At 23.1% G+C, this 23920-nt stretch overlaps 3 protein-coding genes across 3 annotated transcripts; 2 read left to right on the top strand and 1 right to left on the bottom strand.

The window, feature by feature from the left end:
* Positions 1-2047: 2047 nt before the first annotated feature.
* Positions 2048-2537, bottom strand: OCT59_016135 (uncharacterized protein; the record flags this gene model as incomplete). Its single annotated transcript, XM_066132267.1, has 4 exons — positions 2048-2122; positions 2206-2278; positions 2365-2389; positions 2468-2537. 4 exons carry the CDS (start codon positions 2535-2537, stop codon positions 2048-2050), a joined length of 243 nt encoding a protein of 80 aa, XP_066003268.1.
* Positions 2538-9656: 7119 nt separating this feature from the next.
* OCT59_016134 (uncharacterized protein) lies at positions 9657-11863 on the top strand. The gene is made up of 6 exons (XM_066132266.1): positions 9657-9801; positions 9890-10363; positions 10450-11299; positions 11372-11410; positions 11495-11530; positions 11604-11863. The coding sequence occupies exons 1-6, from the start codon at positions 9751-9753 to the stop codon at positions 11645-11647; spliced, it is 1494 nt and encodes a 497-aa protein (XP_066003267.1). The 5' UTR covers positions 9657-9750; the 3' UTR covers positions 11648-11863.
* A 2900-nt stretch (positions 11864-14763) lies between these two features.
* OCT59_016133 (uncharacterized protein) lies at positions 14764-16652 on the top strand (the record flags this gene model as incomplete). The annotated part of the gene is made up of 6 exons (XM_066132265.1): positions 14764-14841; positions 14905-15003; positions 15078-15129; positions 15224-15528; positions 15622-16400; positions 16484-16652. The coding sequence occupies 6 exons, from the start codon at positions 14764-14766 to the stop codon at positions 16650-16652; spliced, it is 1482 nt and encodes a 493-aa protein (XP_066003266.1).
* Between the last annotated feature and the right edge of the window lie 7268 nt (positions 16653-23920).

Genomic DNA, 23920 nt, shown 5'->3' with positions numbered 1-23920 from the left:
AAGCTTTTCTCCATGTATCCTACTAAGTCCAGAAATAATTTCGTACAACATATATAATTTTTGATTCCAATCATTTTTGACTATTCTTGTTAAATTTCCTCTTAAATTACCTTCATTTGCATAATCCATTACTGCCATATATTTCGATGTATTTGGATCTTCTGTGAATCCATAAAAATATATAATATTGGTTGAGTTTAAAACACTTGTATGGCATTCCCACTATAAAAAATAATAATAATTCATTAATATAAATTAAATTAAAAATAGAAAACAATACACTATCATACTTCTTTTAAAAATTCATTCAAATTTTCATTTAAATCCTTGTGACATTTAACAATTACTTCTTTATAATTCTTTAACCAAATAGCTTTGTATATAATACTAAATCCTCCTTCATTAAGATATTCAACATTTTTAAATTTGTCATAAGGAATCCAATTTAATTTTTTTTTAAAAATAAAATCATCCATAATTGCATTTCCACTTTTTCCAAATCTATAAATTTGAATAATAAAATTATATTATAGATTGTATTATAATTTATACGAATAAATTATTACTTACTCTAAAATTCAAATAGGAATTTAATGTTTAATTAATATGAGTTTTAATTAATAGATAAATACATATAATAACCTATGATTTACAATTTACCGACTATATTTTTCAAATGAAAGAATTCAGTCAACAAATAAATAAAAATTATATAAATATATAACAATATAGATACTTACAAGCTAGATCATAAATAATTATTTAAATAAAGAAATTAGTTAGTTTAAATTATGTGAAAATATTATAACAACAAGTAATAATAGAATTAAATAAATAACTTACACTTACACCCTATATTATTAATAATTTTTTAAATAAAGAGATTAGTTAGTTTAAATTATATATAAATATTATAACAATAAGTAATAATAGAATTAAATAAATAACTTACACACTATATTATTTAATAATTTTTTAAATAAAGAAATTAGTTAGTTTAAATTATATGTAACAAGTAATAATAGAATTAAATAAATAACTTACTCCCTATATTATTTAATAATTTTTTAAATAAAAAAATTAGTTATTTTAATATATGTAAATATTATAACAATATGTAATAATAGAATTAAATAAATAACTTACTCCCTATATTATTAATAAATAAAGAAATTAGTAGTTAGTTTAAATTATATGTAAATATTACAACAACAAGTAATAATAGAATTAAATAATTAACTTACTTGCTATATTATTTAATAATTTTTAAATAAAGAAATTAGTGTTTAAATTATGTGTAAATATTGTAACAATAAGTAATAATAGAATTAAATAAATAACTTACTCCCTATATTATTTAATAATTTTTTAAATAAAGAAATTAGTTGGTTCAAATTATATGTAACAAGTAAATAAGTAATAATAGAATTAAATAAATAACTTGTAACTTACAAACTATTAAATAAAGAAATTAGTTATTTTAAATTACATGTAAATATTATAACAATAAGTAGTAATAGAATTAAATAAATAGCTTACTCGCTATATTATTTAATAATTTTTTAAATAAAGAAATTAGTTAGTTTAAATTATATATAAATATTATAACAATAAGTAATATTGGAATTAAATAAATAACTTACTCCCTATATTATTTAATAATTTTTTAAATAAAGAAATTAGTTAGTTTAAATTATATGTAAATATTGTAACAATAAGTAATAATTGAATTAAATAAATAACTTACTTGCTTTATTATTAATAATTTTTTAAATAAAGAAATTAGTTAGTTTAAATTATATGTAAATATTGTAACCATAAGTGATAATATAATTAAATAAATAACTTACTTGCTTTATTATTAATAATTTTTTAAATAAAGAAATTAGTTAGTTAAATTATATGTTAAATATTATGATAACAATAAGTAATAATTGAATTAAATAAATAACTTACTTGCTTTATTATTAATAATTTTTTAAATAAAGAAATTAGTTAGTTTAAATTATAAGTAAATATTACAACAACAAGTGATAATAAAATTAAACTAGGGAAATGGGAACCATTGTAAGTCTGGAGCAATAAGTCGTTTCGTCACCCAAAAGCTGCCTAAAATCTGCAACTAAAGAAACAAAAAATATTAGCAGACGTTACATTTTGTTAAAAATAAAAAAAAAGACAAAGAAAAAATATTTAAACACATACCGTAATGCATCTAGGGAGAACCAGATTTCCAACCTTACCGAAATTCATGTCCATAGATATTTGAAGAAACTGTCTAAAAAAAAGTAATAAAACGAAATGTTACTAGTAAAAGTTTCGTTATTTTGTTAAAACAAATAACAAAGTAAAAAAATATCTTACCTAAATCTAACGCGTCCAGATGACTCTAAAAAAAGTGAAGATGAAATATTAGCAAACATTTTGCTAAAAGAATTGATTTAAGTAAAAAGAATACTTCACTTACCAAAATATATGTCCAAGAGACTCAAAGAATCACCTACAAAAGAAAAAAAGAAAAGAACTATTAGTAACATTTCATTAAAAGAAAAATAAAAAAAAAAGTCTGAAAGGGCCAAGTTTACACCAAAATTTATTCATAAAAAACCATTTTTCCTTGGCGCTGCTGGTAACTTTCAGTATTTTGTTTTAAACATCAACCATCTAAAAAAAGAGAAAAATTGAATGTTAACAATGCTTTGTTAGAATAAATAAATTTGAAAAAATACATTTGCAGATGTTCTCACCAAGTTTCTATGTATCCAAAGTGCTAAGAAACAATGCCTAAAAAAGAAAAAAAATGTTAAAAACCGGTCCAAGATAAAAAAATTAAAGAAAAAAAAATGAAAACCTGAAATATCACGCTCAAGGAAACTAAACCCCAGAAAAAGTGAGAGAAGTAAGGGGAAGGGTAAGACGAAGGAAATAGGAAAGTACTTTTTTTTTCATGTGACTTATTTGTTTGATTATTGATCTTATCAGATGTGATATGCGGAGTAACGCGACGTGACAAAATTTTTTCAAATACGGGGTCTTTTTTTTTATATAATGAACATGATACATTTTGCTTTATTAAGTAATCAAGGACATTGCATACAATGTTACTAAAAATAAAAAGTATAAAGGGAAATAAGCAGGGGCATTATGTTTCAAAAAGGAAATTGTGGTGATGACGTAGGTGGAAGGAAGGAAAATTACATGGGTTAAACTGGTACTACAAATTTATCTAGTTCCATACAATAAATAGTCCTTCGCTACGCTCTGGACAATAAATAACTTACACCCTTTATCTTATTAATTTTTTTAAATAAAGAAATTAGTTGGTTTGAATTATATGTAAATATTATAACAATAAGTAATAATAGAATTAAATACTAAATAACTTATAACTTACGATCTATTAAATAAAGAAATTAGTTAGTTTGAATTATCTATAAATATTGTATAAATAAGTAATAATAAAATTAAATAAATAACTTATAACTTACGATCTATTAAATAAATAAAGAAATTAGATAGTTTAAATTATATAAATAATATAAATATAGATATTATATAACTTACACCCTGTAGTATTATTAATTATTAATTAGTTAGATATAATATAATACAAAATATTTACTATAAGTTATTATATATTACTTACAATCTAGTTATTTAAATTAATAATATAATTAGTTGAATTATATAAAATATTAAACAAATAAATATAATATATATATTGTAACTTACCATCTGTAATAAAATTAATTGTTAAATAGTTATTTAAACAAAGAATTTAGTTGTTATGTAAAATAAATAAAGTAAAGGACTAAAAATTTAAATAACTGATAACTTACAAACAACAGTGTTATTAATCATTAAATAAATTATTTAGTTATATGGAATACAATAAAAATAATGAGTAACTCATTATTATTCAATTATATTAACTTACGAGCTAAAAATTTAACATAATTTTTATATAATATAATTAGTCTAAATTATATTTGCATATTATATGAGATAAAACTATAGATAGTATTTGAATTGTTTATAAATGAAAGTTTAATATTTCAGCTTATTTGACATACCATTAGATTCCTTGGTATCATTTCCTTCGAATACTAGTTTTGTTATATTGCAAAGTTGGTTTAATTATATTTACAATTAAATTTTTTTAATAAATAAAAATCTTAATATTTCAACTTTCATGTTATACTATGCTTTACCTTTAACACGTTGGTCCATTACTATATCAAAATTCTCCCTAATTGGAAAAAATAAAGTAAATATCTTTTTTTCTTTTCTTTTATTATTATTAAATGCCTTTATTAGTATAATATGGATATTTATGAAAAATGCATTATGTGCAAGAGCGTTGACCACAAGTACAAGCATTGCATCATTGCACAACTGGAATAACAAATCGCAGTAACTGGTTAATCATTTCCAAAATAATTTTTTCATTTAAAAATATTTAAAATACAAAAATAAAAAAAATATTCTCCAAATAAACACCCATTTCAGGAGAGATGAACAAAAAGTATAAAAGAAATAATTATCTGAATAAGTTAATTCATTTGATTTAGTGAATACACTTCCACAGTATTTATTATCAATATTTCAACTAGCCCAGTGGGAAATTTCACAATCACGGGACATACTTTTTAATCATCACAAGCAGCACACCCCACCAGGTTTCAACTGTTTATATTTATCAGAGGGGGTTAGTTTTTTTTGAGTAGGTAAAATTTTATTTGTCACACTTTATTCGTCACTGTTTATTTCATGTGTTCGTGCATAATGCCGTAATGCCGGCCCTATCGCGAAATTTTTGTCGGTGCCGCTGGGGTAGTTCAATATTTCAGGAAATAATTTTTTTTTTAAGACGAGCTTTCAGATAAACAAATTAAAATTTTTATTTTGATTTATTACGTGAATCTTCTTCCTTGTCTGCAAACATTAATGAGTGGAGTTTAGAAAATATTATTGACTATATAAATGGAGAGAAAGATATATCATTTATTGAAGAAAATTATGTAAAAACTAAATTTGAAAAATATAAGGTTAATGGAATATTCTTCCCTTGGTTGACTGAGGAAAAACTTACTCCTGGCCCATTTAAATTTTTGTATGAACCTGCAAAAGAAATCATGCTATTAGTTGAGAAACTCAAAGATCTAAGTGAGTGATCATAATAATTGTAGTTTTATTTCTTAGAAGTTGTATGAGATAACGTTCTTTTTTGTTACTTTGAACGCTGTTACGCTGATAATGCAGCCAAAGTTTTGTGTTGAGAATTTCGTAATATAAACATTCTAGAATCAAATTAATCAAAGATTATTTATAAATTTATAGAGCTGGATTTCTCTCGAAACGCAGGTGAGTCTGCAAAATATCTCTACACCTGTTATATACCGGTCAATTCACTGATCGATATATTAAAGTGGATGACTTTTTATTCTTTGAGAAATGTTTTAAATCCATTAATTCAATGGTTATCCGTTGGTGTAAGGTTTTAACAAAATATTTTCTCAACAGTTTACCTTATTACTGCTATGCTATTTTTTTTTACAATGCTTTCTTTTTTTTGGCTCACGCTTAATTGTAGGTTAAAGATATTGATAGTAAGGGAAAATTTCGGTTACTCCTATAAGGAGATTTTTGACAGTTTAAATGACCTTAAAATGTCAATTCTTGAAGAATATAAATTAATAAATAATCTAAGTCAAAGTCTACCGGGTAGCAAAAAGGCTCACGTATACATTTTTGTCATGTGTAAGCTTGGTTCAGTCTTTGATGAGAAAACGAATATTTAAAAGAACATCCAACAGTTCGAAAAGAAAATTAATGTACTGTATGTTATAGTACTGGTTAGGGATTGGAATCGATTAATCGAAAATCGGCAAAACATAGTAAAATCGATTCTTGAGAATTGATTCTCAGCAATTTTTTACATGTAAGTTAACCTGACTCCAAAGTAATTTTTTATGCCGGCCAAGTGCTGATTATTTTTGCTGAAATTAGAAACTGATTCAAAGTCAGGTTGGTCGTCTATAAGAAAAATCTTAAAAAGATTCGATTTTTGATTCCAATCCCTAGTACTGGTAAATCAACGTTGTGTTTCAAAAAATCAACTACTAATTCTTGGAATTTTGGAAATAGTTAGTTAGCACTGTTACAACTGTATGATGATGTATAAGGTGAAATATACATAAAAGTGAGAGGAAGTGAGGAAGTGAGAAGCAAAATACATAAAAATTCACTGGCAACTTTATTTTTTCTTTTTAGTCATTAGTAATTAGTAATTGTAAATTTTTTTGATCTGTGTCTGCTAATTTTTTTTGAATGTATTTTTTAATCAAATCAATTTAAAATAAGTAAATAGTATTAGATGTTTTAATTGTACAATTTTCTACTTGTGTTTAAAAAGTTTAAGTTGCAAAGTTTTAAATATATTAAATAAAAATAAAAAGTTATAAGATGTTACAAGTCCTTAATAATAAATGCAAATTCTTTTATAATTACTTGATTTAAAAGAAAATTCTTCATTCCAAACATAGCCTATTCGAGTCAGAGTCTGCGTAGTTTGAAAAGTTATATCATGACTTTATAAAACGTGGGATGATTAACAGAAAGAATTAATTTTCAATCCAGAAACATTCCGTGAACTTAAATTCTTCTTCAATCTAGATTTTATATCATGTTAACTGAAAGGTTAATAAAAATGAATTCGTGTCAACTACTATGATAAAAAAAAATATGTACATATATTCAAAGGGTTTTTTCCTTTTCAACGATCCTTGCCCCTTTAATAAAAATGAATATTTATATAAACTCATTATAAATGAGAAATATAAATAATACTATATTTGCAAATTACGATAGATAAAAATTATTAATAACCAATAATTACCAAAAGTTTTGAATAAATATATAACATTTGTCGATTTTCTAAATACATTACAGAACTTTGACCGAATTATCACATTTTACTGTTGAATTATTAATAAAATTTTTTTTTATTAAAATTGTTAACAATATAAGTGATACTTAATATAACGAACAAAAATCATTAAACCAGAAGATTCATTATATCAGTTTTGATTAATAATAGAAGAAAGCCTTATTTTATATTAATCATTTTGAATAAATAATTACTTTTTACTGTTTTCTGTATCTTTTTAAGATTTCTTTTATTAAACTATTTTATTATTTCATTTAAATACAAATTTTTATTTCGCGCATCTCGTGATGGACATTCGCGAGATAAAATTTCATCAAATTTGCTATATGATAGAGCATTTTCAGTGGAAATTATTGTAAAAAATCTTTATATCCCTATAAAAAAAAAATTCTTTAAAATGTACTTAAAATATACTTATATATTTTTTAAAATATACTTAAAATATACTTATATATAATATACTTAACATTTTAAAATATACTTAAAATATACTTATATATAATATACTTAACATTTTAAAATATACTTAAAATATACTTAAAATTGCAATTTTAAGTATATTTAAAGTATAAAATTTTGCACTTAAATTATACTTAAATTATATTTAAATTGCAATTAAGTATATTTTAAATGTAATTTAAGTATAAAATTTTATACTTTAAATATACTTAAAATTGCAATTTTAAGTATATTATAAGTACATTTAAAAATTTTAAGTACATTTTAGATATATTTTAAAATATATAAGTACATTTTAAGTATATTTTAAAGAAATTTTTTTTCATAGGGTATGAAAAGTCATTTAGAAAATCTGAAAGACATATTTATTATAGAAGAATGTAAAGTATTTTAAAATTGTTCGTTCCTTATTATCCCTACTTTCAAAGAAACATTAATAAATACTAAGACGTATTTGATGAACTAATTATGTTACAGAAATTAACTTGTCCGAGATGTAAATAATTTTTGAATCAACAGTTTTTAATTTAATTTCTCTAGTCATATGAGGTTTTGATTTATTAATTGATTACTATCATTTTTGATAAGCGTGATCAAAATTTCTCAGAAATTGATGAGAAATTTTGTGATTTCAATAACTTATATGGTTTTCTTGTCATTAAATCAGTACAATATTTTTGAAGTCCTGAGAATGAATCATTTTCAAAATGTCGTAAATTTTAACATTTCTAATTTTACATTTTTTTTTATTTTAGGTATATTTATGGTGGAAAGCTTTCTTTAAATGGTTATGACAATGTTTAAATTTAATTCTTTATTATCTTAAATTATTTGAAAAATTTCAGGAGAAATTGATATTAATTTGATATGTGTTAAAATTGCATCATTTTTCTTTTAATAATTAATTAACAAAATACCATGAGCACGAGAAATTTTTACATAACAGCTTCAATAATTATATCATAATATTCTTCATCATTTAAAATCTCGAGTAAATTTTGTGATAATTTTGATAAAAGTTTGTTGTTGTTCATTTTTTATTGATAAAATCAGAGAAGGGTTAATAATGTGACATGAATTTTTATCACCAATATTCACATCATTTCTTAAGAGATATACATCACGTTTTCAGCAAAACGCAGTATCTGGATATAATCATAAATCTTTATAATTAAATGATATTTCGATACTACAGGAAAGATTTTGTTATTAATTTCATAAAAGGATTATTGAGTTTCTTCTTTCTTAATTTCACTAAACAAAAGATGTTATTTTATTGTCGAAGAATTTTTTTTGTCTTTTTTAAAACATTTGTTAATATTTTATTATGGAAATGTGAGCATAATTTTTACACTTTATTTACTCTTAATTATTTTACGCCTCGTCAAGATTAGTGCAAAGGTAATATGGAAGATATGATTATTATGATCTCAATTCATAAAATACATCTGTCAATACAAAATTAAATAAAATATCGTAAAATAATAAAAACATAAATAGATTTTCTTTTTGTTTAAATCTACCCAATTTAAAATTGTATAATAACATTTTCAAAATTATTATTGATTCACATATATGCAATAAAATTTTTGATTCTTTAATATTGGTCACCTTCGTAATAATAACTTCTCTATATGGATATTATGAAATACCTTACATTTCTTTTATTTACCATATTTACTAGATAAGGTTCATTTAACTATAATCATATAATATTATTGTTAATCTAAAAATTATTTTCCTAGCGAAAAGACAAAATAAGCTTATGTAAAAAATGAGCAAACGTCATCATCTAGCTTTGATTAAAATAAATTTATTAAAATTTTTTATTCAAACTAAATTTATTTTTGATATATAATTTGGCAATGGTTTTTAGCATAAAGTTTTATCATAGTCTTGTTACTATTTTATTTTTGAAAAAAAATTATATGATGTACGTATACATTACCGAAAAAATAATACTGAAAATGCGAAGTAAAATTATTTTTTTACTTTAAACTTTATAAAACGTACCAAAGCATTGTCTAAATTTGGATCTGAATCTCCTTATGTAACCATCATTTTAACCATTTCGGGTTAGATTCTTTTTATGATGATCAGCAGCTGCTTACGAATTTTCTTTGTCACAAAATCACAAAAATAGTAATGTTTGTATAAAATAGTTGTACAAATAGTAATACAAATGGTAATACAAATAAATGTGCGCAATTTATTGAATTTCGTTCAATTCATAATTTTTTTTTCTTTTACTTATAATAATTCTGAAATTTATTTTGAGTAACGTAGTTATTTATTTATATAACTAAAATTAAAATTATAATTCACAACTCAAATTAATTAATATGGATGAAAAGCCAAAAAATTTATGGAAGGAAGTTGATGATAAACATCAGGTAATAGCAATTTAATATTTTTAATAATTATAATTATTTATTGAATTTTTGTAGTTAAAAATATTAATAATTTTTTGTCTATTAAAAGCTCCATGTTACAATTCCTACTATTGATTCAACTATTGAATCAGAAAATGTAGATGAAAGAGTAGTTTTTATAGGAGATTTAGAAAAAAGAAAACAAGCATATGGAATATGTGGAGAATGTAAAGAACCTGGCACAGGATTCAATTGGTGTCAATCTTGTAATGCTAAAAGATTTAAGGATAACTTCAAAAATTGGACTAGTGGAAATAAACATATTGATGAATTTATACAACAATCACAACTTAATGCTGTACATTTTCTTAAATGTCTTGAATGGATACCTTTTGAAAAATTTCAAAACGTCACTTATATTGCAGAAGGTGGTTTCGGTAAGATTTATTCAGCAGAATGGCCTGTAGGACATATTGAATATTGGGATATTGAAAATCAAAAGTGGTTTAGATATAGTTTTGAAAAATATGCATTAAAAAGTTTGAATAATTCTTCTGATATATGTTCAGATTTTTTAAATGAGGTAATTTAAACTTACTTTATCTTATATATAAAGTTTGTTATTTGCATTTATTTATTAATAAAATTTTCATTTTTAATGATAATTAGATTAAATCTCATCTTCTGATTTATAATGATGATATTGTTCAATGTTATGGAATTACTCAAGATCCAAATAATAAAGAGTATATGATGGTTTTATATTATTGTAAATATGGAAATTTGAGAAATTATTTAAATAAATCTAAAAATTATATCAATTATAAATTGAAAATTGAAAACTTACAACAAATTGCAAGAGGACTTTTAGATATTCATAATGCTGAAAAAGTTCACAAAGATTTTCATTCAGGTAATATATTGCATGGTATTGATTCTCTTCCATTTATAAGTGATTTAGGAATGTGTCAACCAGCAAATATAAAGCAATCAGTTAAAGAAGAAGGAATTTATGGAGTATTACCATATATGGCACCAGAAGTTTTACGTGGATACCAATATACAAAAGCAGCAGATATTTACTCATTTGGAATAATAATGAATGAATTTCTTTCTGAAGAAATTCCTTTTAATGATATTCCTCATGATGAATTTTTAGCCTTTAAAATATGTAAAGGACTTAGACCAACAATTTCTAATGACATACCAAAGTTACTTGCAGATTTGATAATAAAATGTTGGGATGCTGAAATAAAAAATAGACCAACCACTAAAGAATTACATCAACTATTAAAGAAATGGGATGATGGTGCCGATAGTCAAAATAGTGAAATTTACTTTCAAATAAAAGAATGTGATAAAACTAGAGAAGAAAAATTCAAAAACAGGTCAAATGAAGATAAATCCAAAAGCTTCCAAACACACCCACAAGCATTTTATACTAGTAGACTTTTAAATTTTAAAAATCTTCCAAAACCAGTAAATTCATCAGATTTATCATCTTTTCAATTCAGTTCAGGTAATTAAATTTAATTTTGTTTTATCATATAATCCATTTTACATTATTTATGTTATTTTATTTTTTTAATAGATGCTAATTATACTGCTCAATCAACATCAGCAAATCCAAGTAAGTATTCTCTTAATTATCATTATTATAATTATTTTATTTAAATTTATTAATGTTTAAATACTATAAATACATAATATACAGTTTCAGAATGCTTAGATGTTCAATTAAGTGAATTGGGTAAGTAATTATTTATTAATTTTACTAATATGATATTTCCTTTCTAATTTATCTAATCTATTTTTTTTTATAGAATTAAATGAAATTTGTCAAGATAGTGAACATAATATTGAATGAAGGTTTTTTTATGTGAAAGTTAGAGAAAATAGTTTAAATTACTAGTTTGTATGTTGAAGTTAGTTTTACTTTTATCTTTCTTTCATTATACTTTATAAATTATTATATTTTGTTTTTATTTATTTACGTAGTATATTTTAGTATATATACAGTAGATTTATTGGATTTTATATTTATGAATATTCTATAAATAAAGATTTAAATTTTTTTTATACTTATTTGATGATCATTATTTGATCGTTTAAATGTAAAACTGCGATATAATTACAACTACCAATATTTCACTTAATTATTGTGCGTAATAAATGTTTTTGATAATTTTTTAGGCTGCGCCTCATTTTCAATCTACCTTTAAATAACTATCTAGCTTAATAATCGAGTAATATATAAATTTTCACATTTCATATGGTTTTAAAAGCTTATTTATTTTTCCTCAATAACTTTCCTTTTTAAAGATATTTTAGATTTATTTGATCAATAATTACATTTAAATTTAAAATAAAATATTTAAAAATAGGACATTAGTGAGACATGTAATGATTGATAATAAAACTTAAAATAATAAAAATGTCAATAAAGAAAAAAAAATCTTATAATGTCTTACTAGCATATTTACGAGTGATTCCCTAACAGTATCTTTATAACGATTACGATCAGTCTTGTACAATTGAGATTTGAGATATTTCGGGCATTAAATCACATTCTATTTATTTATAAATAATTTTCAGTTAAATTAATCATAAAATAATGAATATGAAAAATTGAATTATAAATACCTAGGTTTGGATATCTCAACAATTCCGAGAGTACTTGATAGGATAAAAGATTTTATTAATATTTTTTTTTATATAATAAAAATTTCACATATTCATAATAAATAATTATTACCCTAGAGATAGTAATTGCTGGTGACCATTGGTCCCTTAAGAAATCCACGTCTATCTATACTTCCACTATCAGTAATATTCGGATGATAGATTCTTGTTGTAAACTTCACCTGTATATATAACAAATTTAGTGCGTAATCATGCAATTAAATAACTATACAAGCAAAAGTATACCTTTGGTGGTTTGAATGGATAATCACTTGCAAGACGAATATCAAGATAAAGTATACCTCTAGAGCAGTGATACTTCCAATAACATAAAAATCTGGTTGTCCAATCCAAATGGTTTTATTAGAAAATTATGCTTCCAATTTTTTCAAAGTTGCTTCCAATAGTGCTTCCAATCTTCCAAGAGCACATCACTGCTCCAGAGTATTAATCCAAATTATAACGTAATATTCAAGCGAAAGTTATTATAGTCTTTACACATGAAGATTAAAAGTGATAAATTATTACTCACGGGCGCTTGCCAATGGAAAAAATCATCCAGCACTAAAAGATGACGGTGGGTCACGACCTAACTCATACAATTCCTAATAATATATATGTAAAGAATAAAAAAGGAATAAATAAAAAAGCTCATCAATGTAAGATAAAATTATAACATGTTTTATTAATTCTTTTAGTCATTAAAAATAAGTGATAAAAATGTGAGAAAATTGTCTTTTTAAAGCTTTTTTTAGGCAGTTAAATGTTTTAAATATTTCTATTGCCATGAGCATTATTTTTTTTTAAAATGAATCCTAAAATGAATTTCATTAATGTTACTACACGAATCGGAAACAATGAATAAATTCTAGTCATTGTTTTATGAATTTTATTTAACCTTTTATAGTAAGTGTTATTATTATGTGAATTTTATTTTAGCCTTTTATAGTAGGTATTGCTTTATTTTATATTAAAGTTAATTTATAATTTTGAAAATTTTATCCGATTGTCTGGTACTGCGCCACATTTTAATTCAACGTTGTGTCTTAGAAAAAGGGAATTTATTACATAATTATCAATTATCATTTATGTATTTTAAATGTTAAATCTTTTATGCCAAAATAATCTACTTAGATGAATTTGTTTACGCATAAAAATTTTTTTTTTTTTTAAAAAAAAACAAATATTAATGGGAAACTATTAACCATGATTGTGTTGATTACGTGTACAGAATTTCAATTGAAGTGATCGACTTTTTAAGCTTCATTAATATATTACACGTGATATTATGCTTAAACTTTCCAATTACTTTCAAAACTATTAATTCTTTCATTAATTATAACGCTACACTTCCCAGATTATTTAATAATTCTGGTAGTTATAAGACATTATATATTTTGGTAGTTATTTTGAGTATTCGAGTAATTTAAAGGCTTGCTTTCTCATAAGTCATAACCAAACATAACCCGGATTTGTAAATTAGAATTGAATAGATTTTTCCATATTCACTGGAAAAAGTTTTAGCCAAAGAGGAGTTAAAGCAAGAAGTACAAGAGGCAAAAGAAATTAAAAGGAGGTAGAAAAAAATCGCCAAGAATTAGGTAAGGAATTACGACATTAATAAATTAAAATACAACTTTCCATCATGATGTATTACATATTATTAGTTATTTTTATAAATAAATTGACATGTATCTATTAACTTTAACTTTACGCTATAAAAATTTTTTTTAGAAAATTGATCACATGTCTGATTTATTAAACTAAGGAGGTTATTGTTATACGTAGGTAAATTTATTACCAAATTAAAATAAAATTTAATTATACACAAACCAAATCTTTAGATTAGTATTATGGTACAATTTATATATACAATCATTTCATCAGTAACATTTATTAAATAGGAAATTAAATATGTGCTTGTGGTACGTTATATATTGGTTAATTAATCAATTTCAGCGATAAGTACCATGACTATTATAGATTATGTATAATCACATGATTTAATTTTCGGTGTGTTACAAATAGTAAATAATCGGTCACGACCTGTGATTTCCATTTTTGGCATAAATGATTTTCTCTTAGTATTCTATGACAATAAATGACGTAAATTTGTTTCAGTTTATAATTTATTCTTGCATAAACAATGCACGAGAAACTTCTTTGGAATATTCTTTTTTATCTCATTAATAAATAATTTTTATAAAAGGCGAAGGCATTCATTTTTTTTCTTTAAAGAGCATACTTCTTTAAAATATTTTAAATAACCGATAAAAATAATCAAATTTCAAAAAAAAAAGAATGTATCAAGCTATTATCTTAGGATTCATTCTAATAATAACGCTTTACGTTCTAAAGCGTATGCGTGAACCAAAATTGGTAAGATAAAAATTTCTAATGGCCTACTATCTCAAATTTTTTAATTTTATTTTATTTTCTTAGAATATGCCGCCACTCGTTCGTTATAAAATTCCGATTATTGGTCATACTTATAGTTATTTGTATAATACCGAAGAATTCCTTAAACAATGTAGAAAAGAGGTTTGTAAATTCATGAATTTTTTTTAGCGTCAAATAAATAAACTTTTAATTTCTATCAATTATCGTATTTTTAGTACGGAGATATCTTTTGTCTTTATATATGGGGTCAAGTGAGAATAATTGTTGGTAAGTTACATATTTTTTTTTTTCAATAAATATAAAATATTTTAAATGTCCTAATCTATAAATTCATTTTAATTACTTTACTACTAACTCATAGGAAAAGAACATTCGCAAGAAGTATTATCAAGAGATGATGTGTTTGATTTTTCAGAAGCATTTGAAAGAATATTTCCAGGAGATGTAATGCTTAAAACCTTAGAAAGGTTTACAAATGCATCAAAAGTACTTAAAGAATATATCTTAAATAAAATGAAATTTTATAATGAACGTATGCAAAATAGTCTTTATTCAGCTACCCAAAAACAAATTGGCGAATGTGATGAACCGAAAGTTATTTATAATATATATAAATTGATGACTAAAATTATTTCTACCCCTATTGCAAATATTTTTGTTGGTGAAGTAAGTATACATAATTAAGTTAATTTATTTTTTATTTATGTATTTAAAGAAAAAAAAAATTAAAAATTTTATTTATTTTTTTTCATTTTATAGGAGGTGTCACAATATGAGGAAATAATAACTACATTTGCAGAATTTACAAGTGATTCAGCAATATTTTTAATGATCCCACCAATCCTCGATTTTATTTATCCAGGACTTCAAAATTATATCAATCGTATTATTATAAGATTAGGATTGTATAATCCGGCAGCTAAACACCAAAATATATTAATTAAACATCTTAAGAAACAAATTTGCAAACGTTTACAAGATAAAGAAAAATATGGTGAATCTTGGAAACGGCCTGATGATTTTCTTCAAGATACTATGGAAGAAGATGATTTTGATCCTAATAATGTTGATTATCCATTTATAGCAGATAAGTTAGGCGCATTCATTTTTGTATCAATTCATACAACATCGAGAACCTGTGCGAATGTTGTTATTGATTTAGCATCTCGACCTGAATATATGCAAGAATTATATGAGGAACAATTAGAAGTTCATAAAGAAGCGGATGAGAATGGCATACTTCCTTTTGAAGCTCTTAATAATATGAAGAAATTAGATAGTTTTATTAGAGAATCATTAAGGTTAACAGGATTTATAACGGGACTTCAACACGCTATATTAAAAGATTATACATTCTCTAATGGATTACAAGTACCAGAAAATTATTTAATTGATCTTTATTTTGATGATATTTATGGAGATGAATCATTACAAGGACCAAATCCAAAATCATTTGAACCATTTAGACATTTAGATGCAAATGTTCCAGCATCAAAAGTCACTAGAAATTATTTAGCATTTGGAGGTGGTAAACATGCGTAAGTATAATATTTAAGAAGTTTTTTTTTTTCTAATTTTTTTGTAGACGTTAATTAATTCAATTGTTCATTAAATTATTTAGATGTCCTGGAAGACAACTTGCTATAAACGAAATTAAATTTTTTATGCATAACGCTATTTTGAAATATAATTTCCGTACAGAAAGTGGTAAAATCGAAGAAAAAAGGAGGCTTGGTCCAATGACATCCCCAAGTTCTTGCGGAGTTGTTTTTGAAAAGAGAAATAAGTGAATTTTAAGCTACCGATTTTTTTTTCCAAGTTCAATGTATTTTCATATTAGAACTTTAACACATAGTACAAATAAAATAGTTATAAATTGATTCACATTTAATATAAACTATACGAAATTCTGACAAATAAAAAATTTATAAAATTTATTTACCATAATAAACGAATAATAAATCACGTGAATTTTGTAATTTGAATATAGATTTAAAGTCCTTTCTATTTTTTGGAAAATTATAGAGGCCATATAATAAAAACTTGTGCAAATGTATTTTTTGGTTAGATTTTTTTGGCTAAATTTTTTTTTACCGAGAATAAACATTTTTTTTTATTAACAATTTGTTTTTTTTTTGTTTTTTTATAATAATTTTCTTTTTGTTAGATTTTTTTGATTAGACTTTTTTTACCAAGCACAAATTTTTTTTTTTTTTTGCTCTTTTTTTTCGCTTAGGCGTCTTTTTTTACAAAGAATTTTTTTTTAAATAATAATTTCTTTTTTTGGCTTATTTTACCAAGAATCTATTTTTTTCTGATAATAAATAAACAAATGATCTTTTTTTTAAATAATAACTAGTGTACTTTTGGATATAGTGAGTGAGTTTATTTTTGAAAGTATACTAATAAATTAATAAAAGATTTTTTTATAACAATAGATTGTGTTAGTGAGATTTATAAAAAAATTTAATGAGATTTTTTTTTAATAATAGTTTGGTATAAAAAAATTTTCATGATTTTTTTTAATAACAATATATTGGTAATAAACAATTAACTTATTAACTGAAGTTAATAATTGTTTTTAGTAAGATTTTTTTTATAGTTCACAGTAACACTAATATTACTGATAAGTAATATAAATAAAACAATAGATTACATTTAATAAGGTTAATAAAAAAATTTTCCAAGATTTTTTTAATGGTATAGTACAATAGATAGATATAATAAAATTTTCTGAGATTTATATTAATAACAATAGGTATGCTAAATTTTTGGTGATTATTTTTTTTTTAATAACAATAATAGATTGGTATCATAGTACAATGGATGGTATAGTACAATGGATTGATTTAATAAAATTTTTTGTGGTTTTTTTTAATAACAATAGATTGGTAATAGACAATAAAAAATCATTAAAAACTGAACTGATAATGAATTGGCAAATCATATTGGTTTTCAATAATTACTAGTCACAGTAATAATTGTCTATTACCAATCTATTGTTATTAAAAAAAAGTCACCAAAAATTTTATCATACCTATTGTTGTTAAAATAAATCCCAAGAAATTTTATACCTAGTATCTTTTGTACTATACCAATTAATTTGTCATAAAAAATTCCAGAAACTGATCTATTGTATTAATAAAAAATCTTAGAAAATTCTTTATATCTATCCATTATAAGTTATAACATACCAATCTGTTGTTATCAAAAAATTTTTTATATTGATCTAATGACTCTATTGTTAAAAAAAAGTTCAGAAAATATATTTATATCAATCTATTATTAAAAAAAAAATTCAGAAAATTTTTTTATATCTATTCATTGTACTATACCAATCTATTGTTAAAAAAATCTCAAATTTTTTTATATATCTTAATCTATTTTATAAAAGTTTATTAAGTTATCTATTACCTATTAGTAGTATTAGTATTACTGGAAAATTTTACTAAAAAACAATTATTAACTTAATAAGTTAATGATTGTTATTACCAATTTATTGTTATTAAAAAAATCACAAAAATCTTATTAAATAAATCTATTGTACTATGATACCAATCTATTGTTTAATATTAAAAAAAAATCACCAAAAATGTTATCATACCTACCCTGTAAAAAATCTGATCCGTGTTTTATCTTTCCATATTTTTTCCGTGAATGTATCATTTTAATGGAATTTATAGCCTTAAATTATGGAAATTTTCATCTCGCTAACACGGATATCCGTGAATGTATCATTTTCACGGAATTTTTACGGAAGACACGGAGAAATAATGGAAATATTCGGATAAAAATTTTTTATAGGGCTATTGTTATTAAAATAAATCCCAGAAAATTTTATTATATCTATCTATTGTACTATACCATTATATTATTAAAAAAAAAAATCCTAGAAAATTTTTTTATACCAAACTATTATTAAAAAAAAGTCTCATTAAATTTTTTTATAAATCTCACTAAACACAATCTATTGTTTATAAAAAAATCTTTTATTAATTTATTAGTATACTTTTACAAAAGTACACTATTTTTTTTTGATTTTTAGCTAACAAAAACGTCAAGTATGACGTTTTTAGCTAATAAAGATCAAATTTCCTTGATTTTTAATAACAAAAACGTCAAGTCTGACGTTTTTAGCTAATAAAAATCATTTTTCCTTGATTTTTAATAACAAAAACGTCAAGTCTGACGTTTTTAGCTAATAAAAATCATTTTCCCTTGATTTTTAATAACAAAAACGTCAAGTCTGACGTTTTTAGCTAATAAAAATCATTTTCCCTTGATTTTTAATAACAAAAACGTCAAGTCTGACGTTTTTAGCTAATAAAAATCATTTTCCCTTGATTTTTAATAACAAAAACGTCAAGTCTGACGTTTTTAGCTAATAAAAATCATTTTTCCTTGATTTTTAATAACAAAAACGTCAAGTCTGACGTTCTTAGCTAATAAAATCTTCTTAGCTAATAAAAATCATTTTTTTTGATTTTTTAATCACAAAAACGTCAAGTCTGACGTTTTTGATTAAAAAAATCATTTTTTTTTGATTTTTTAATCACAAAAACGTCAAGTCTGACGTTTTTGATTAAAAAAATCATTTTTTTTTGATTTTTTAATCACAGAAATGTCAAGTTGATTAAAAAAATCAATTATTTTGACGTTTTTGATTAAAAAAAATCAATTATTTTTGATTTTTCAATCACAAAAACGTCAAGTCTGACGTTTTGATTAAAAAAATTTTTTTTTTTTTGATTTTTCAATCACAAAAACGTCAAAAATTTTTAAAAAAAAAATTTTTTTTTTTTCACATTTTAATAAAAAATGATCAACATACTATTTCATGATCTGTCAAGTTAACATTCTTTTTGAGCAGCACAGTTAAACTCAGCGCAAAAAGTTTCCATAGTGAATGTTCACTTTCTCTGTACATGTTCATGTTCATGTTCATGTTCATGTACATTTTTTTTTTTTTTTTTTTTTTTTTTTACTGGTTAACGAAAAATTTATTTATTATAAAAGAAACATTACAGCACGTGTCATTAGTTTGATAACAGTAATAGAATAAATCTACATAACAATAATACAAAACTAAACACCTAGAATATACTAAAAATTACTATATTCCTGATGAACCAGGATAACTAAACAAAAAGAAGAAAAAATAATAATAAAAAAAATCAACCCAATCGGGCGAAAATAAAAGAAAATATTTAAAAAATAAAATGAAATAAAATAATAAAAAATTATTTGAATAGTATACTGATTAACACGAACTATAAAACTCTAAAGGTTCTATATTAAAATATATATTATTCAAAAGCCCTTCTACCTTTTGATAGACTTTATGATTAATATCTTTTTTAACTATATTTTTATCATAACTATACTGTTTTTTATCTTCTTTAGTAACGCCTAAACTTTTTCTTTATCTTTTTGTAAATCACATCTATCAACCCAAATCTTGTGTGTAGAATCAAAAACGAAATCTAAAAATTTGACTCCAGTTTCGAATATATGAACTTTAGTCATTTTAATTTCTTGTCGTAAGAAATCAGCTAATAATTTAGGAAATAAGCCTTTAATAATATCTACGAAAGTTAATTTATTATTGTCAACTTTAACTTCGCCAAAGGATTCGTTTATAAACAAGTCAATTATTTTAGTTTCATTGAAGGTATAAATATCGTATTCTTTAATTTTTTCAATTAAACATATAATCGAATAATATATAATATTTCTCATTCTTTTACGATTTGAATAACAACGCCAAACATATCCAAAAGTTTCTTTTTTACGTTCACAGACAGGACATTTCCAATCCTTATATATATCAAAATTAATCAATTTTCTTTGTTCTACAGTCAGAATTTCTTCAATTAAATTCTTAATTTTATAACGACGTTGTTTAGTTGTGTGGAAATTAGTTTGTAAAACGTTTTCATTTTCCTTTAAGAATTCGAACATAATTGCCCATTCTACACTATCTATTGTATATTTTCGATTTCTTCGAAGATTAAAAAATTTTTCTAAATTTAAAATTTCATTATAATATCGTATGAAACGTCTAATCGGTTTTTCGATAATAATATTATTCCATGTAAGCATATATTCGATTTTATCGAGTTGAAAAAAATTAAAATTAACCAAAAATACCCTATTTCTATCTGAATAACGACCTTTAATTTGTTGATCTAAAAAATTATGATATAAATCATCGTCATGTGCTTTGATTTTAGTAATTTTTGGTATAATTATTTCATTTAAGTCTATAAATTGTCGAATTAATGCCCAAATATAAATGTTATTCTGTGTTTTTAGTAATTTACGTGTATTATAAATTTCAGTTTTGCATATAATATCATTAAAATAATTAAAAATAAATTCATTATCTGTAATTATCTCGACATTACTAATATTATGAACAATAATCAATGCGATTATAAAACTTGTCACTTCTGCTTTACTTGGAGAAATCCAATGTTCAATGTTAATGTAAAATTCGTCAATTAATTTATGATCTTTATCATAAAAATGTAAACCGGCTATACCATCAATATTCTCTGTTCCATTATTTATAACAGAACCATCTATATATACGAAAATTTGTTCTCCCAATTGTTGGATTAATTTGTAGTTGATGACGTTTAACTTTTCGATCGTTAAGTTCTTATTAAATTTTTCTTTTTTAACATATTTTTCTATACAATTTTGCGTTGATTTTTGCATATTGGACTCAAAAATATTTAATCTAATATCATCTTGTTTAAAAAGCAATAGTTCTATAATAAAATTATGTTCATGCCATATATTTGACTCAATATGTGATTGAATAATATCTGGTACTATATATGAATCAGTTTCATGTATTATTATTGCATGTGAATGTAAATAATTTTCAAGAAAATAAACATCTTCTATTCTCAAATTAACTAAACAATTACTTTGTTTATGTATTCTTTCGAGGGGACCGATGGTGCTTGTTTCATCCAAGAAACATCCTAAACATTTTTTTAAACCCATAAATAAATCATCTGGATTATTAACCGTTATATAATGTTCCAATACTATATTATTAGATCCCAAATTGTAATTTTTACCATAAACTAAAATTATATCGTTATATAACTTCTTTTTTCCAAAAATAAAACCATTATTTATAGGTTCTGAGTTTGAATTCATTTTAGTTAGAATTGTTCCTTTTAAATTATGAGCAAAACTAGTGCCTATTTTATTCCTAGCTTCAATAGAAATTCGTCTTTTTATTACTTCATTGTTATCTAAAATACAATCTTCTATAATTTTCCAACTCTTTTCAATTAAAGATCTATTTGGACTAAAAAATTTTTTAAATCGTTTTCCCAAAATTTCTTTTAACGTTAATAAATTTTTCCCATCTAACGTCAAAATTTGGTCTGCAAACATAATATTGGGTTTTTTTATTGATCGTAAATTATCGAAATAAATTTCTTCAGGTAAAATATCTTTAATTAAAATATTTCCTCCAATTATTTCCATTTTATCTACCGTATCGTTAATAGCAATGCTAAAATTCTGAGTCTTTAACATTTTGATACATTCTAATATATAATGATTTTTTAATTGCGTCGTGAAAATTTTCTTATATCTAATAATATCTTTTCTCGTAATGAATAAATAGGATTATCGTTTAAAAATAACAATTGTTGAAGATTATATAAACGAATTTTAGTGATCATTCCCAATTCATTTTTATCATTAATTTGTAAGATAAAATTAGTCGTTTTTGCTTGTAATTGATTATCCTCAATATTTTTAACATTAAACATCTCTTTTAAGTGAACTATTGAATTCGGTGTAGTTTTCATAAATTTTAACTTATGTTTAAATAAAATACGAAATTTTGCCATAATTTTGTTACATTCATATTCTGATAAAATAATTAGTTGTGCCCTATACTCAATTCTTGGAATGATTAAGACATTAAAGATAAAAGCCATTTGTTTATCTGTTAATTTTTTTCGTAAGATCATTGAATCGCAGCAATTATTAATTTCATTTTTAATTTGATCAATTACATGATTTCTTCGATTAAAAGCATTGAACCAAACTCCTAGTAATCTAATTGAACCTTTTTTACTAGTAGGTTTAATATTAACTATCGATTTTCCAAAACTCAAAGATAACGATTCTGGGATATATTTTTTTCTTAACAATAATTCTGATTTATCCTTATTGATTTTTATATCATTAAGATTATAAAAGGTGTCAGCAATTGATAAAATTTTCTCTAAATTTTCCTGGTTTCCAGCCATGAAATTTGTATCATCCATATACGCTAAACCTGGAAAGTTAAAATTAATCTTTTCTTTGACATTTTCATAAATATTATTAACTTTAAAACCATCTATATCGTATCCTAGATTTGAATTCTTAATTTTTGTCAATAAAGGATCGTAGTAAATAATCCACAAAAGCGGTGAAATTATCTCCCCTTGATCAATCCCGCATTGCATATCAAAAGCGTCTGTTAAACCATAAGGTGTAAAAACTTTGTTTTTCCATCCAATCGATAGACCTGTTAATAAATTAATTAATTCTACTGGAAATTTAATTCTTTTCATCGCTTTTTCAAGCATAAAAACATTAATCTGATCATAAGCCTTTGACATGTCAAGAGCAAGAATCCATAATTCTTTATCACGTTCATTACTATGTTGAATTATCTCATTAATTATTCGTAATGGTTCAAAAGTTGAATTTAAGGGCAAGCCCGTGTACTGATATCCTTGTAAAATTTGATGTTCTACCATTATCTTCGAGATACGTTTTGTAATTATTTTCATCATAACTTTTCTAGCTGTTTCCAATAACGTGATTGGCCTAGTATTATTTAATCTATACCTCCAAGGTTTCGGCTTTGGGATCGGATATATATTTGCTAGTTTCCAGTCTTCAGGCATTATTTGAGTACGTAAAACTTCATTTATAATGTCTCTTAATAAATGATTAAATTCTGACGGAGCCTTTTTAATTTCATCATATGCAATTCCTGTTGGTCCCACTGCTTTTTTAATTGGTAAAT

This window comes from Rhizophagus irregularis, chromosome 24, assembly GCF_026210795.1.
Source record: "Rhizophagus irregularis chromosome 24, complete sequence".
NCBI lineage: Eukaryota > Fungi > Glomeromycota > Glomeromycetes > Glomerales > Glomeraceae > Rhizophagus > Rhizophagus irregularis.
The sequence above is the reverse complement of the archived record's forward strand: the minus strand, read 5'-3'. Positions and strand labels throughout refer to the sequence as shown.